At 19.7% G+C, this 12155-nt stretch overlaps 2 protein-coding genes and 1 non-coding gene across 3 annotated transcripts; 1 reads left to right on the top strand and 2 right to left on the bottom strand.

The window, feature by feature from the left end:
- Nucleotides 1–36: 36 nt before the first annotated feature.
- LOC116184838 (CD63 antigen-like) lies at nucleotides 37–4525 on the bottom strand. The gene is made up of 5 exons (XM_006624013.2): nucleotides 4349–4525; nucleotides 1542–1730; nucleotides 1201–1371; nucleotides 691–927; nucleotides 37–550 (listed from the first exon to the last, which is right to left on the bottom strand). The coding sequence occupies exons 1-5, from the start codon at nucleotides 4421–4423 to the stop codon at nucleotides 365–367; spliced, it is 858 nt and encodes a 285-aa protein (XP_006624076.1). The 5' UTR covers nucleotides 4424–4525; the 3' UTR covers nucleotides 37–364.
- Nucleotides 4526–7305: 2780 nt separating this feature from the next.
- On the bottom strand, nucleotides 7306–11409 carry LOC102678007 (CD63 antigen-like). The gene is made up of 5 exons (XM_006624014.2): nucleotides 11152–11409; nucleotides 8766–8954; nucleotides 8198–8368; nucleotides 7752–7973; nucleotides 7306–7564 (listed from the first exon to the last, which is right to left on the bottom strand). The coding sequence occupies exons 1-5, from the start codon at nucleotides 11227–11229 to the stop codon at nucleotides 7499–7501; spliced, it is 726 nt and encodes a 241-aa protein (XP_006624077.1). The 5' UTR covers nucleotides 11230–11409; the 3' UTR covers nucleotides 7306–7498.
- Nucleotides 9908–9989, top strand: Trnas-uga. The gene has a single exon. It is a non-coding gene; the product is annotated as a tRNA-Ser (tRNA).
- Nucleotides 11410–12155: the final 746 nt, after the last annotated feature.

The raw sequence follows: 12155 nt of genomic DNA, 5'->3' as shown, positions 1-12155 counted from the left end.
TCAGTTTTTTGATAAAATGTAATTAAATCTAAAAAAAATTTATTCCAATAAAATATATATTTAATTTGTACAAAATATTTAAATACACATTATATGTTACGTATTATAGAAATATATTAATTTTATATATATATATAATAATATATATTATCTACAATTATATTTTTATATAAACAATACAAATTTCTATATTTAAGGAAATATTAAATTTGAAATAACATATAGAAATTAATTTTAATTAAAAAAAAAAACGTAAAGAAAAGAAAAATAATTTTTGTACAAAATAAAAATATTTTTAAAGTTTTAAGAAATTGAAAAGTATTACTTTAAATAAAATTATTTCAATAAAAATTAATAAAAAATCCTAAAAATTCTTCACAGAATCAGAAGACATATAAACAACAGGAAAGGTAGTGAAAGGATCTGATTTTCCTAATGGTTGGTAACCATTGACTAAACTTTCCCTTAATTCCCATTTACGTCTCTCCCTTTCTGTTTTTTGTCTTCTTATTGCTTTGCCTAACATACAGGCAAACATTATTCCTGTTAACTGAAAATAAATAGTTAAATTAACTAAAATATATATTAATATTGAATTTTATATAATACTTTTTTCTTTTATCGAATATTAATTAACAATATTTTTATAATTAAAAAAATTAAAAAAATATGATATATATAAATACGAACCTGAATAAGAGCAATAGCTATAGCTCCAGTACCGATATAAAGTGCACTCCTATGAATAATGATTGAAAGATTTTGTATACATCCAGTCGTATAAAATTCAGAACATAAAATTCCTTTATCGTCGTAAATGCATGTATTATTTTCTGATGGAATATTTGATTGACAAGATGAAGGAAATTTTTGTTCCTTCATAATTTCTTCCCAATCTTTATATCCATTGTATCCGCAACAATAAAGCTATTAAATAATATATTTTATGAGATAACATATTAATAAGTATTATATATAGTATACATTTAAACATATCATTTAAAAATATTAAGTAATTTTGCTAAATGTTAGAATGGTTAAAGAAATCTTTTCTATATTTAAACGTAAAACAATAAATTTAGTTTTTCTGTTTAAATAAATGATATTTGTTTAATATATATGTAAATATAAATTTATATGTACGTAAATGTATGTAGTGTATATGTATTATAATTCGTAAAATTTAATAAAATTTATTACTTTCGATTGTAGAAAATCGATAGCTTCCGTAGCTTCTACATTCTTTCCATATTGATGCATAGTAATGTTAATTTTCTCGGCAAGAAGATTCTTTATTCCATCTTGAAGAGCATAAGCTGCAATTGCAGCTGCTAATTCTAATACAAGAACGAACGAAAGTGATACTGCAAACTAGAAATATAATAAATTTTGATTATTTGCCAAACTATATATATACACATATAAGTAATATTAAAATTAACGATTTATATAAAGAAGAAATATACTATATTAATATTTATTTGATACTAATCTATGTATATGTGCATATACAAATATAAAAAAGATAATTAAATATTTACCACTAGAACCATGCAAGTACTTTCTCTAAGAGCTCCACAACATCCTAGAAAAGCTATTATAAAAACGAATATTCCAACAACAATTAAAAGAGTTGCTGGAGAAAAATAGCTGGGATCCAGAAAATGAGAGAAATCTTCATAAACAGCATAAATTGTTGTTCCTACAGATATTATCATTACTCCCGTTAACTGTAAATAGATAATAAATTATAGATTATAATTTTATGAGAAAATTATACATAAAAAATGTTAGAATGGAAAATTTTAATTATTTTTTTTTTAAATATTTATGTTTTAAAAAATATTTATAGATAAAGAATTCATATTTGCAAATTATATAAGTGAAATATTAAATTATACATAAATTTGAACTGTATTAATATTTTATATATATAATTGAATATATATTTTTCAGAAATAAATTTCCTTATTTTTTTAATTAATAAAAAAATTAATATAGTAATTTATATTATTGATATTATTATAATATTTTTAACAATAATATTATTTTTTATGCTTAAACTTTTGAATCTTGAATATTATTTAAATGAATATACCCATATTAAACGATAGAGAACTCTTGTCAAGGGAATGAGCTTTTGGAGATATGATGTAACTTATTCACTGTATATTTATATTTGCATCAATCATAGTTTATTATAGTCAGATTTGTATTTTAAGTAATATACATTTTTTTATTAATGTAAAAGATTTTTTTAACATTTATCGTAATCGTATATGAAAGTTTTATATATAATGAAATATATAAAAATAAAATATTGAAATTATTATTTTTATAAAAAATTATTTTTAAAAATTTAAAAAAAAAGTTTAAAGAAATTACACGAAAAGTATTTTTTTTCTTCTATTATAGTTGATGTTAGAAATTTTATAAATTCTTTTTTTTTTTCAATAATGTTCGATTTTGTAATTAATATATAAAAGGCTATATGAAATAACAAAGAATTATAGAAAAATTAATACATTAAAAAATATTAGAATAACATTTATTTCATTTTAATAATTTGTATAATAGAATTTATAAAAAGCAAATTTTTATTTTGTTCACTTAAATTTAATTTCAATATTATTATTCTTTTGAAAATAGGCGGAAAATTTTAATAGATACCAAAAAATGGAGTTAATACGTTAGATTTTATAAAATTTTATGGAGTAAAAAGATTTAAACTACCATTTATGGTTGATATCGATCGATTTATGGTTGATATTATTTTAAATTGAATCGAATTTAAGTTTAATAATTTTTTATATATAAGCTTCTTAAAGTTATAAAATTAAAATTTCTACTCCATAGAAGTTATATTTAAAGAATAATTCATTTCTAACGTAATCGATTTTTTAATTTCTTTTGAATAGGGTTATCGAACCCATATCACTTAAAAAAATATTTTTTTTTTCTGAATATAAAAATCTATTTTAGATAATAATAAAACATAGAAACTCTCTTATCATTATCAAGAGATTGTCTATCTGAAATGATAAGAGAAGTTATTCATGTTTGCAAAATAAATCTTTCCAATTTTGATATCGATTGCAAAAAAAAAAACAAGAATTTCCATTTTTATTTCAAGAATTAGATGTTCCAATTGCTTGTAAATCAATTTTCACATATTTACGCAAAAAAATTTAATTTCAATTCGTATATTGTCTCAACTTTTTTTCGATCAATAAAAAAAAATAAAAATTCTAATTCGAATTATACAGATATGTGTATAACATTTTAAGATTTTAATTTTTTTTCAACTTATTGATTGGTCGGAATGTAATGATGAAAATGGGGGGAAAAAGAAAGAAGGGGGATGACATGGATAGTTCGCGACGTTGCAAAACTTGTGCATTAGAGTAATAATTCATCGGGGTCAACTTCACTCGGTCGATATCGATCCCTTTTGTTCGTTCGAACGATAGGGTAGAACTTTGATCCATGCTCGTATCTGAGGGTTGACCTAACTTGTTGAATCTCAGGGCCGAGTATACGGTTATTCTTGTTGCTTTTTCTACTTGGACACCACACGTTGTTACAATCCTAGCCAACCTCGACATCATTTACCATCGTCCTCGTTTTTCCCTCGCGATTCGATTAATATTTGCCTACTTATTGTTTCTCTTATTATTCGCATTATTATGATTCATAGTACAATTTTTTAAATTTTCGATATGATATTGCCTTTCAATTTGCTTTTATGTAAATATCAGTTATTGTCTCTAACTAATTTGTTTACTAATCGATTATTCGTAAATATTTTGATTTATTTTGACGTTTCATTCGTTTTTCATATATTTCATAGATTTCAATAAATTCGATCAATTGTATAACGTTTAAAACTGTCTCATAGATACAGATCCGTTAAAGTCTGCCGTACTTTGATATCTGTATCGTATTATGCATGTATCGTGTTACATACATACACACACACACACACACATATATATATGTATTTATCTATCTCGATAGAAAAATTGACATGAAATAATTAATGCAATATTGATCAAATCATAAATTATTGATATTATATATACATTCGATAGAAAATTGAAGATATAATGTGAATGAAATTAATTATCGATAATATAAGAAAATATTGAAAATTCAAAAAGATAATCGAATCGTTTGTTGAATGAACGAAATAAATATTAAACACGATACACGCATAATTCGCATAATTAGAAAAATACGTATTTGTTTAATATAAGCAGTAGAAAAATCAGCCTCATATGTATATAAACGCGACATAATGATCTTCGAAGGACAGATGAAAAGTAGATGAAAGAATGTGGTTACAGACCACAAAGAGGGAGTTAACCGCGCAAAGCAGATACTTGATGCAACGTAGACCAACATCGAGGTGTGTGGCAGCCATTTTGGTGTCTGAGAATCCTCTTTCACGCAGGTGCACTACGGAACTGAACGTGGAAACATCTAAACTCGATTCGATGTATCGTATTATCTACTGATAAAGCGGTATACGTACCAACGACACACGTAGCGCTGTTTGCTTACGTGTTTTTACAAGCATCTTTGTTTTTTTCTTTTTTTTCTTCTCTCTTTCTTCTACTTCTCTTACTCAAATATTTATCTGTTCCTGTTTCTTCTTTTGTATGCAAAAAACTCCTATTGTAATAGCTATATAATCGAGAAAAATTATTATTGTTCGAGTAAAAATTAATTCTAATACGATTTCAAATATGTCATGATATACAATTACAAATGATAATGAGTAATCGTTATTTTCATTATTAAATAAAATTTTTAATATTTTTCAAATAATATCATATTTGTAAAATCGTTTGTATAAATCGAAAAACTTGGTAATATAAATATAATAATATATATAATATATATTGTTATATTGATAACTGTTATACTTCAGATTAGATTATCAGAAAATTAATTATATTTTATCGGATTGTATTTAAAGAAAAAATAAATGTAAGTAAATTAAATAAAAGTTGAATGAAGTTGCATTGTTTATTTATGTAAAACTTAAAAGATGTTAAAATATTTTCTTAATAAATATATCTGATATGTTAAAAAATGATTTTAAATAAAGAACATTTTAAAATAAAATGTATTTTCTCAAAAAAAAATATAAATATTTTATGAATAAATAAAATTATATAAATCTATATTATATTTAAGAATACAAATCTATTCTTCATAAATTTTACGAATTGGGAAGAAAAAAATTTTTTCGTATATAAATATAAATAATATATATGAATATAATGATAAGAAATAAGAAGGGATTAATCTATATATTATATAAAATTTAGAACAAAAATTTATTTAATTTAAAATTATTTATAAATAAATAATACAGATATTAATCGCATACAATGATTTACATCATATGATATTTAGCAAAAGATTAATATTTAGTAAAAAGATTGTGAAATACTCGACACTGGCACATCGACCGGTCACTACGCCCATGCGTGAAAACAGAATATGACTCATGCGTACTATGTATCGTGTGGGTAATTCAGCACACGTTCATTATTCATACGCTGAAAACTATTACGACCTGTGGCAGATTCTATTTCAAATCAAGGAAAGAATTCTTTTTCCTTGCTTAAAATAGAGCCATTTAATTCCAGTTTTCTTTTAATCAAAATTATAAACGAATTTATCAAGATTGGTATGTAAAAAAGCATTGATTAAAATGATAATTATTTCATTCATACAATGAAATGAATTAAATGAATAAATGATAATAGAAATACAATGAATTGAAAATTATTTACAATTTATAAAAAAAATGAGAAGTATATGTAATAATAAACGTGTCGATTGTTTATTTGTTTATTATTCTTGTACTATGTTACATAAATCACAAAATATAATATTTTAATTTTATCGATTATTTTAATTTAATTTGACTTATATTTTAAAAATGAATAAAAATTATTCATAAGAAATAAGATTAAAATGAAAAAAATATTAATCACTCACTTTAATTCAAAACTGATTACCAAGTAGCTTTCGGACTAACGATTTTCAGGCAATTATTTTTCCGCGCGATAATCATGCAATCGGGATTTCACAAAACTTAACAAAACAATACTTAAAATAATGATTTATAAAATCGTTAATTTATGAAATCGTGAAATGAAAAATCATATTAAGAATACGATTATTATATGATAAAATACGATAAAATTATTAGTATAAAACTATTTTAATAATTTTAGAACACATAATCTAATTTAATTATATTTTATATTTTATGCAATATAATTTTAAGATACGTTGTATTATTGTATAAAACAAAAGATTGTCATTAAAATATGTTTTATATATTACTATTATATTATTTCTTTTTTATTAAATATATCATTCAACTTCTAAACGTATAATTGTATAAATATTATTATACGTAAGAAAAAATAAAAAGAATAATATAAAAAAATAAATAATATAAAAAAATTTGGTTTTTTAATAAACATGAAAAATTTTTGTTTTATATTTCTTTATTTCACTTAAATTTTATTGAATACATAATATTTTTCTTTTTTATTCAAATATAAATTACTTTATATTTTTTATTAGAAGTATTATATATATATAGAGTATATATATCATTGAAAGATATTTTTTTTATTTTTAATAATATTGGAAAATATTTAGGATACAATTTAAATAATTCCGAAATAAGAACATAATCTAAAAAAAATTTAATTAATCAATATTTCTTCGTATTCATTCTCTTTATAAAAAAAACATATCTTCTTTCCATTGTGCAATAAATAATGATTTATTATTTCATAAGAGTTTAAATAATCAAAGAATATATTATTATTATTAAAAAAAATAATAATTATGATAACAATATAATATCACTGTAAAGATTTATTATTATAAGTAATAAATGTTTGGTCTAAAAACCAGAATGTAAATTACATTCTATGAATGTAAATTTTATTTCTAAAATTATAAAAATAAGAACGCCTTTTTACAATAAGATTTATTTTACAATAAGATCAAAAAAGGAAAATATATATCGTACTATTCCATTTTTAAACTTCTTTCTTATTAAATGCATATCATATATTGATCATCCTTATTTATTAAATTTATTAAGTTTTAATTTAATTTTTTCGATGTTCAAAATTATTAAATTTAATTATAACATTTATTATAATAAATGTAATTAAAAAATAAATTATTCGAATCATTATATCTTAAATATTTTCCACTATCGTTTAAAATAAAAAAAAAATTTAAATATTTATTATTTATATATACATTGTAACATAATATTTATTAATTTTATTTAATTGTTTCTTGATTTTATAGTTTTGAAAATAAAATATATTACTATTATAATAAAAATTTTTGATTTAAAATGAAATCATAATTATAATAATATTTTTGTTTACAATTAACTTTTAATTTAAAATATCATATGTAAAGATTTTCAAATCCTTGAAAAATGTTATACAGTTTCATAACTATTTCTAATCGATCGCGCTAAGAAAACTGAAAACCAGATTCCTATTGCCTGAAATGAATAACAATTTAATTGTTATTAATAATTAAAATAATAGATTTTTTCATATATGAATATTTTTTACTAAGTTTATATTGGAAAAATTATGTAATTCTTGTTTCTTTATATTATTAAAATTTATATTTAATTTCTAATTATTTGTTATATTTTATTTTTAATTTATATGTATATTAATTACCTGAACGAAAGCAATTCCAATGGCAACGCCACCAAGTTGCAGAGCGTGGGAGTTAATAAAAGAAACAAACTCAGAATAACAACCTTGAGAATGCAATGTTAAAGATCCAAGAGTACAATTTACCGATCCTACAGCCCCCATTTCAATGTTACAACATGAGAGCGGAAGTGCAGATATAGTATTCATCCAATCGCTTGCATTTTTTGTCCCACAACAATTAAACTAGAATAAATAACATTTCTATGATAATTTAATTTTATATTAATTTTATAAATCTATAATTTCATTTTAATTTTTAGATATTTAAAAATTAAATTTATCAAATTTATTTATTATTTAAATTCAGAAATAATTGATATATTATATAATATATCAATTATATAATACAAATAGTATAAATAAATAAATAAAAAACTTATCAAAAATAAAAAGAAAAAATATTTTACATCTTGCTGAAGTTTATCCCAAACATATGCTATTTCTTTATTATCAGTATACATCTTCATTGTATCTTTCATTTTATTTTGAATAATCGACGATGCTCTAGCTCTCAAAACATATCCTGATATACCACCTGAGAGTTCCAAAATAAAAACGATGATCAACAACGATGTAAACTAGAATTAAGAAATTAAGTAAGTTGAAAATTATACAAATATTTATATTTTTTAAAATATATATATATAATACATATATATAATGTTATTTCATTATAATATAAGTGAAAAAAAAGTATTAAATTAATCTGATTTATGATTAATAAAATATTTTATTAATCAATTTTTTATAACAAGAAGAAAAAAACATTGATAATATATTTACGTAAAATAATAATATACATTGAAATAAAAACATAATAGTTCTTATTTGATTCTACTATTTTATTTTGATTACAATGAAATTATTCATTGTAATTTTATTCATGATTTATTATATTTTGAAACTGTAATGGAAATTTTATAAAATAATAAATAATATTACCAAATATTTTTATATTATTAATATTATAAATACCGTAATTATCATGCAATAATTCTCGCGTACAGCACCACAACATCCGAAAAAGGCAATAAAAAAAATAATTGCACCGATTGCAATCAATAAAGAAGGAACTGATAAAAATTTATTATCCAAGAAATGTTGGTAATTATGATAAACTCCATGAATCACAATTCCAATGGATAATAAAATTATACCGGTGATCTGAAAATAATATTTTGTATATAATATTTTTTTATCTCGAATTAATTACAACTTAAATTTGAAAAAATATAATAATAATATAGTAATAATATTTTAATTCATTATAAAATCAGTAATTTTTTCTAAAATACTTTAATCTTTAATAAATTCCCAGTTCCTTTTTATCATTATTTATCAAAAATATAATAAATATACGAAAATAATATAATCGATAAAGTAATTAAAATTAAATATTTATTATAACTTAAAAAATAAAGCAATTAATCTCTAATTAAATTCTATTTAATCATTTTCATAAAAATATAAATTTATATAAATATTTGCAATCTAATTATTTATTGCATGTGATTCAGCAATTCGATTTAAGCATTTATTGAATCAATTATTTAGATCTATTTACATTGTAAATTGAATCAATAGAAAATCAGATTAAAAGTTCTATTATATCCAATTACTCACTGAGAAGAGAAACAAGGCTAATATGAAGCCATGATTTAAAAAAATGAGAACGACTTTTATAAATTGCAGATATTTACAAATTTTTTTCCATTATGTACATATATTAAATATTTTTCCTAAAATATATTATGATTATATTATTATATTATAGTATTATATTATGATTTTTTACATTTTTATATTTTTTACATTACAAATTACTTAATATATATATAACAATTATTTTGTTTAAATAACAATTATTATATTAAAAATAATTAAAAATAGTCACAAAATAAAATATTAATAACTATAAATTATTTTATAAAATTATATATTTGTATTTTGTTCAAATACAATTAATTGATGTCAATTTTTTAATGTATAAATTTCATTTTTTTAGTATTGAAAGAAATTGATCAGAAAAAATCATATACAAAATATAAAATTAAAATATTTACTTTTTCAATATATATACAATTCTTATTCTTATACAATAAACCTTGATTTTAAATGCTGCGGTGTCCGAGCGGTTAAGGAGATGGACTTGAAATCCATTGGGTTCTACCCGCGCAGGTTCGAATCCTGTCCGCAGCGGAATATTTTTTTTATTTTCATAAGAAAACAATTTTTAGAATTTTTAATCAAATAAACTTAGGAAAGTTTTCATATTATTTTAAAGTAATTTTATCATAACATATTTAAATTTTATAAATAATTTATTATAATCAATGAATATATTGAAAACTTAATAATAGTTTATTATAATTATTATTAAAGTTTATAATTTTATTCAAATTTTTATCATTTAAAACAAGAAATTTTAATGAATATTTAATGTTCTTATTTAATAAGAAAAAAATTTTTAAATATTCAAATATATTTTTACTTTTACATATTGATATTGATAGATGTTATATTAATTTTAAAAATTGTTTAATTGAATCATTATATAATAAAGTTATTAAAAATAACAAAATATTATTATTATAAATATATTTTTATTATATATATTTAAGTATATTTATATTTACATATTTATAGATATATTTTATCCATTTCCAATTTTTTTTATAAAAATATAATTTATAATAAAAGAACTAAAAATATTTCGTTAATTTTTACATATACATATTATAATTTCGTTATAATATTTATTTTGAAGAAAACAATCTATATATAGTTTAAAAATAAAAGTTAAATTTAAGATAAATAAATCGTGAATGATACGCAATGTCACTATGACAAATATTTATAAACTATTAGTTTTATAATAAACTATTAGTTTTACATTTTTAAATAATAATTTAAATAATAATTATATTATAATATTTAGATTATTTCACTATGATATTGATTGGTAGTTTTTATAAAATACTATATCGATATTTATATCGATATTTAGGTTATACTTAGGTTAGTATGAAATTAATGTGTTTTGCGTTATTAATCACAATAATTTATAAAAAGAATAACGTATATATAAGATTATCATATTAGTAAAATTTTTATAATTTAATAAATAAAAAGCGAATAAAATCATATAAAATTGTTTAATTATAACTTTTTGAATTGTGCTGCACTTTTATTATGATTCATAATCAAATTAAAAGAATATTTCATTATTTATACAATATACGAAATGATTTATTATCTTTAAATTTTTCAAAAAATCAAATATGAAAATTAATACTAATAAATTTATTAGAGTATTTAAAATAACTAAGAGTTATTAATAAAGAAAATAAAAATTACTCACAACGAAGAATAGATTGAAGATGAACATCAGATATTTGACACATCGTGAACCAAGAGATAATTTCATAGCATTGACCATTTTTTCTTAGAATTAATATTTTTTATTAATTATAGTGATAACAATTTTTTCTTTTCTTATTTTATCAAGATTAAAAAAAAGCGCACAAACTTACTAACAACATTGCAACAATGATTCACTACTTTTAGACAGTTATCGCGTGGCTGCGTGTTCAAGCGCATGCGCAATTGTAATACTCTCAACCAAGGTTACGAAACTTCAAAGGTTACCAACCGCAAATTCTTTTTATAAATCTATATATTTTTTTATATAACTATTATATTAATAGCTATTATTTATTATGATTAAAAACATCATATAAATAAAACTATTGTTGCTTTTAAGTTATTCACAAAAACTGATTCAATAAATAAAAATTTTTATTTATTATATTATTATTTATTTATATTTATGTGTATTTATACATTTCATATGTTTCATATTCAATTATATATTTTGAATTCAAATTTTATTATTAATTTAAAATATTAATACTTCACTATTAATATTTATTAATTAAAGATTCAGAATAATAAGAAATTGATGCGGTAAATTGAGATTATAATAATCAATAATCAATTATTTCAATTTTTTAAATCATGTAATTTTATAAATATAACATCAAATTAGAATAATAATCATAAGTTGCAATTTATATATTTATTATTTACTTAATTTTTTTCAAAATAGAATAATAATAGAAAGAATCAATGTTAAGAGATTTTAAAAATAAACTATTAGTTACATATATATATAAAAATATTGAAAATTATATATATATATATATTAAAAAATTGTTAAAATTAATATAATATAAAATATAAAAATATAATATAATAATTTTATTTATTTATTATTTATTTATTCGAAAATCAAATAATATAAAAAAATTTAAAGATTTTTACGATGTTTAAAGACATCTAGGAATATCCTAAAAATGTATTAAA

Source organism: Apis dorsata, unplaced genomic scaffold (assembly GCF_000469605.1).
Source record: "Apis dorsata unplaced genomic scaffold, Apis dorsata 1.3 scaffold_983, whole genome shotgun sequence".
NCBI lineage: Eukaryota > Metazoa > Arthropoda > Insecta > Hymenoptera > Apidae > Apis > Apis dorsata.
Note: the sequence above shows the minus strand (reverse complement) of the source record. Positions and strands in the feature narration are given on the sequence as shown.

Coding starts and splice junctions, on each gene's coding strand:
- LOC102678007 (XM_006624014.2), bottom strand. CDS start 11,229: ATGGTCAATGCTATGAAATTATCTCTTGGTTCACGATGTGTCAAATAT. Junction 7,974..8,197: donor GGGATAAACTTCAGCAAGAT/GTAAAATATTTT, acceptor TATTTATTCTAG/TTTAATTGTTGTGGGACAAA. Junction 7,565..7,751: donor TTGGAATTGCTTTCGTTCAG/GTAATTAATATA, acceptor TATTCATTTCAG/GCAATAGGAATCTGGTTTTC.
- LOC116184838 (XM_006624013.2), bottom strand. CDS start 4,423: ATGGCTGCCACACACCTCGATGTTGGTCTACGTTGCATCAAGTATCTG. Junction 1,372..1,541: donor GTACTTGCATGGTTCTAGTG/GTAAATATTTAA, acceptor TTATATTTCTAG/TTTGCAGTATCACTTTCGTT. Junction 551..690: donor TAGCTATTGCTCTTATTCAG/GTTCGTATTTAT, acceptor ATTTATTTTCAG/TTAACAGGAATAATGTTTGC.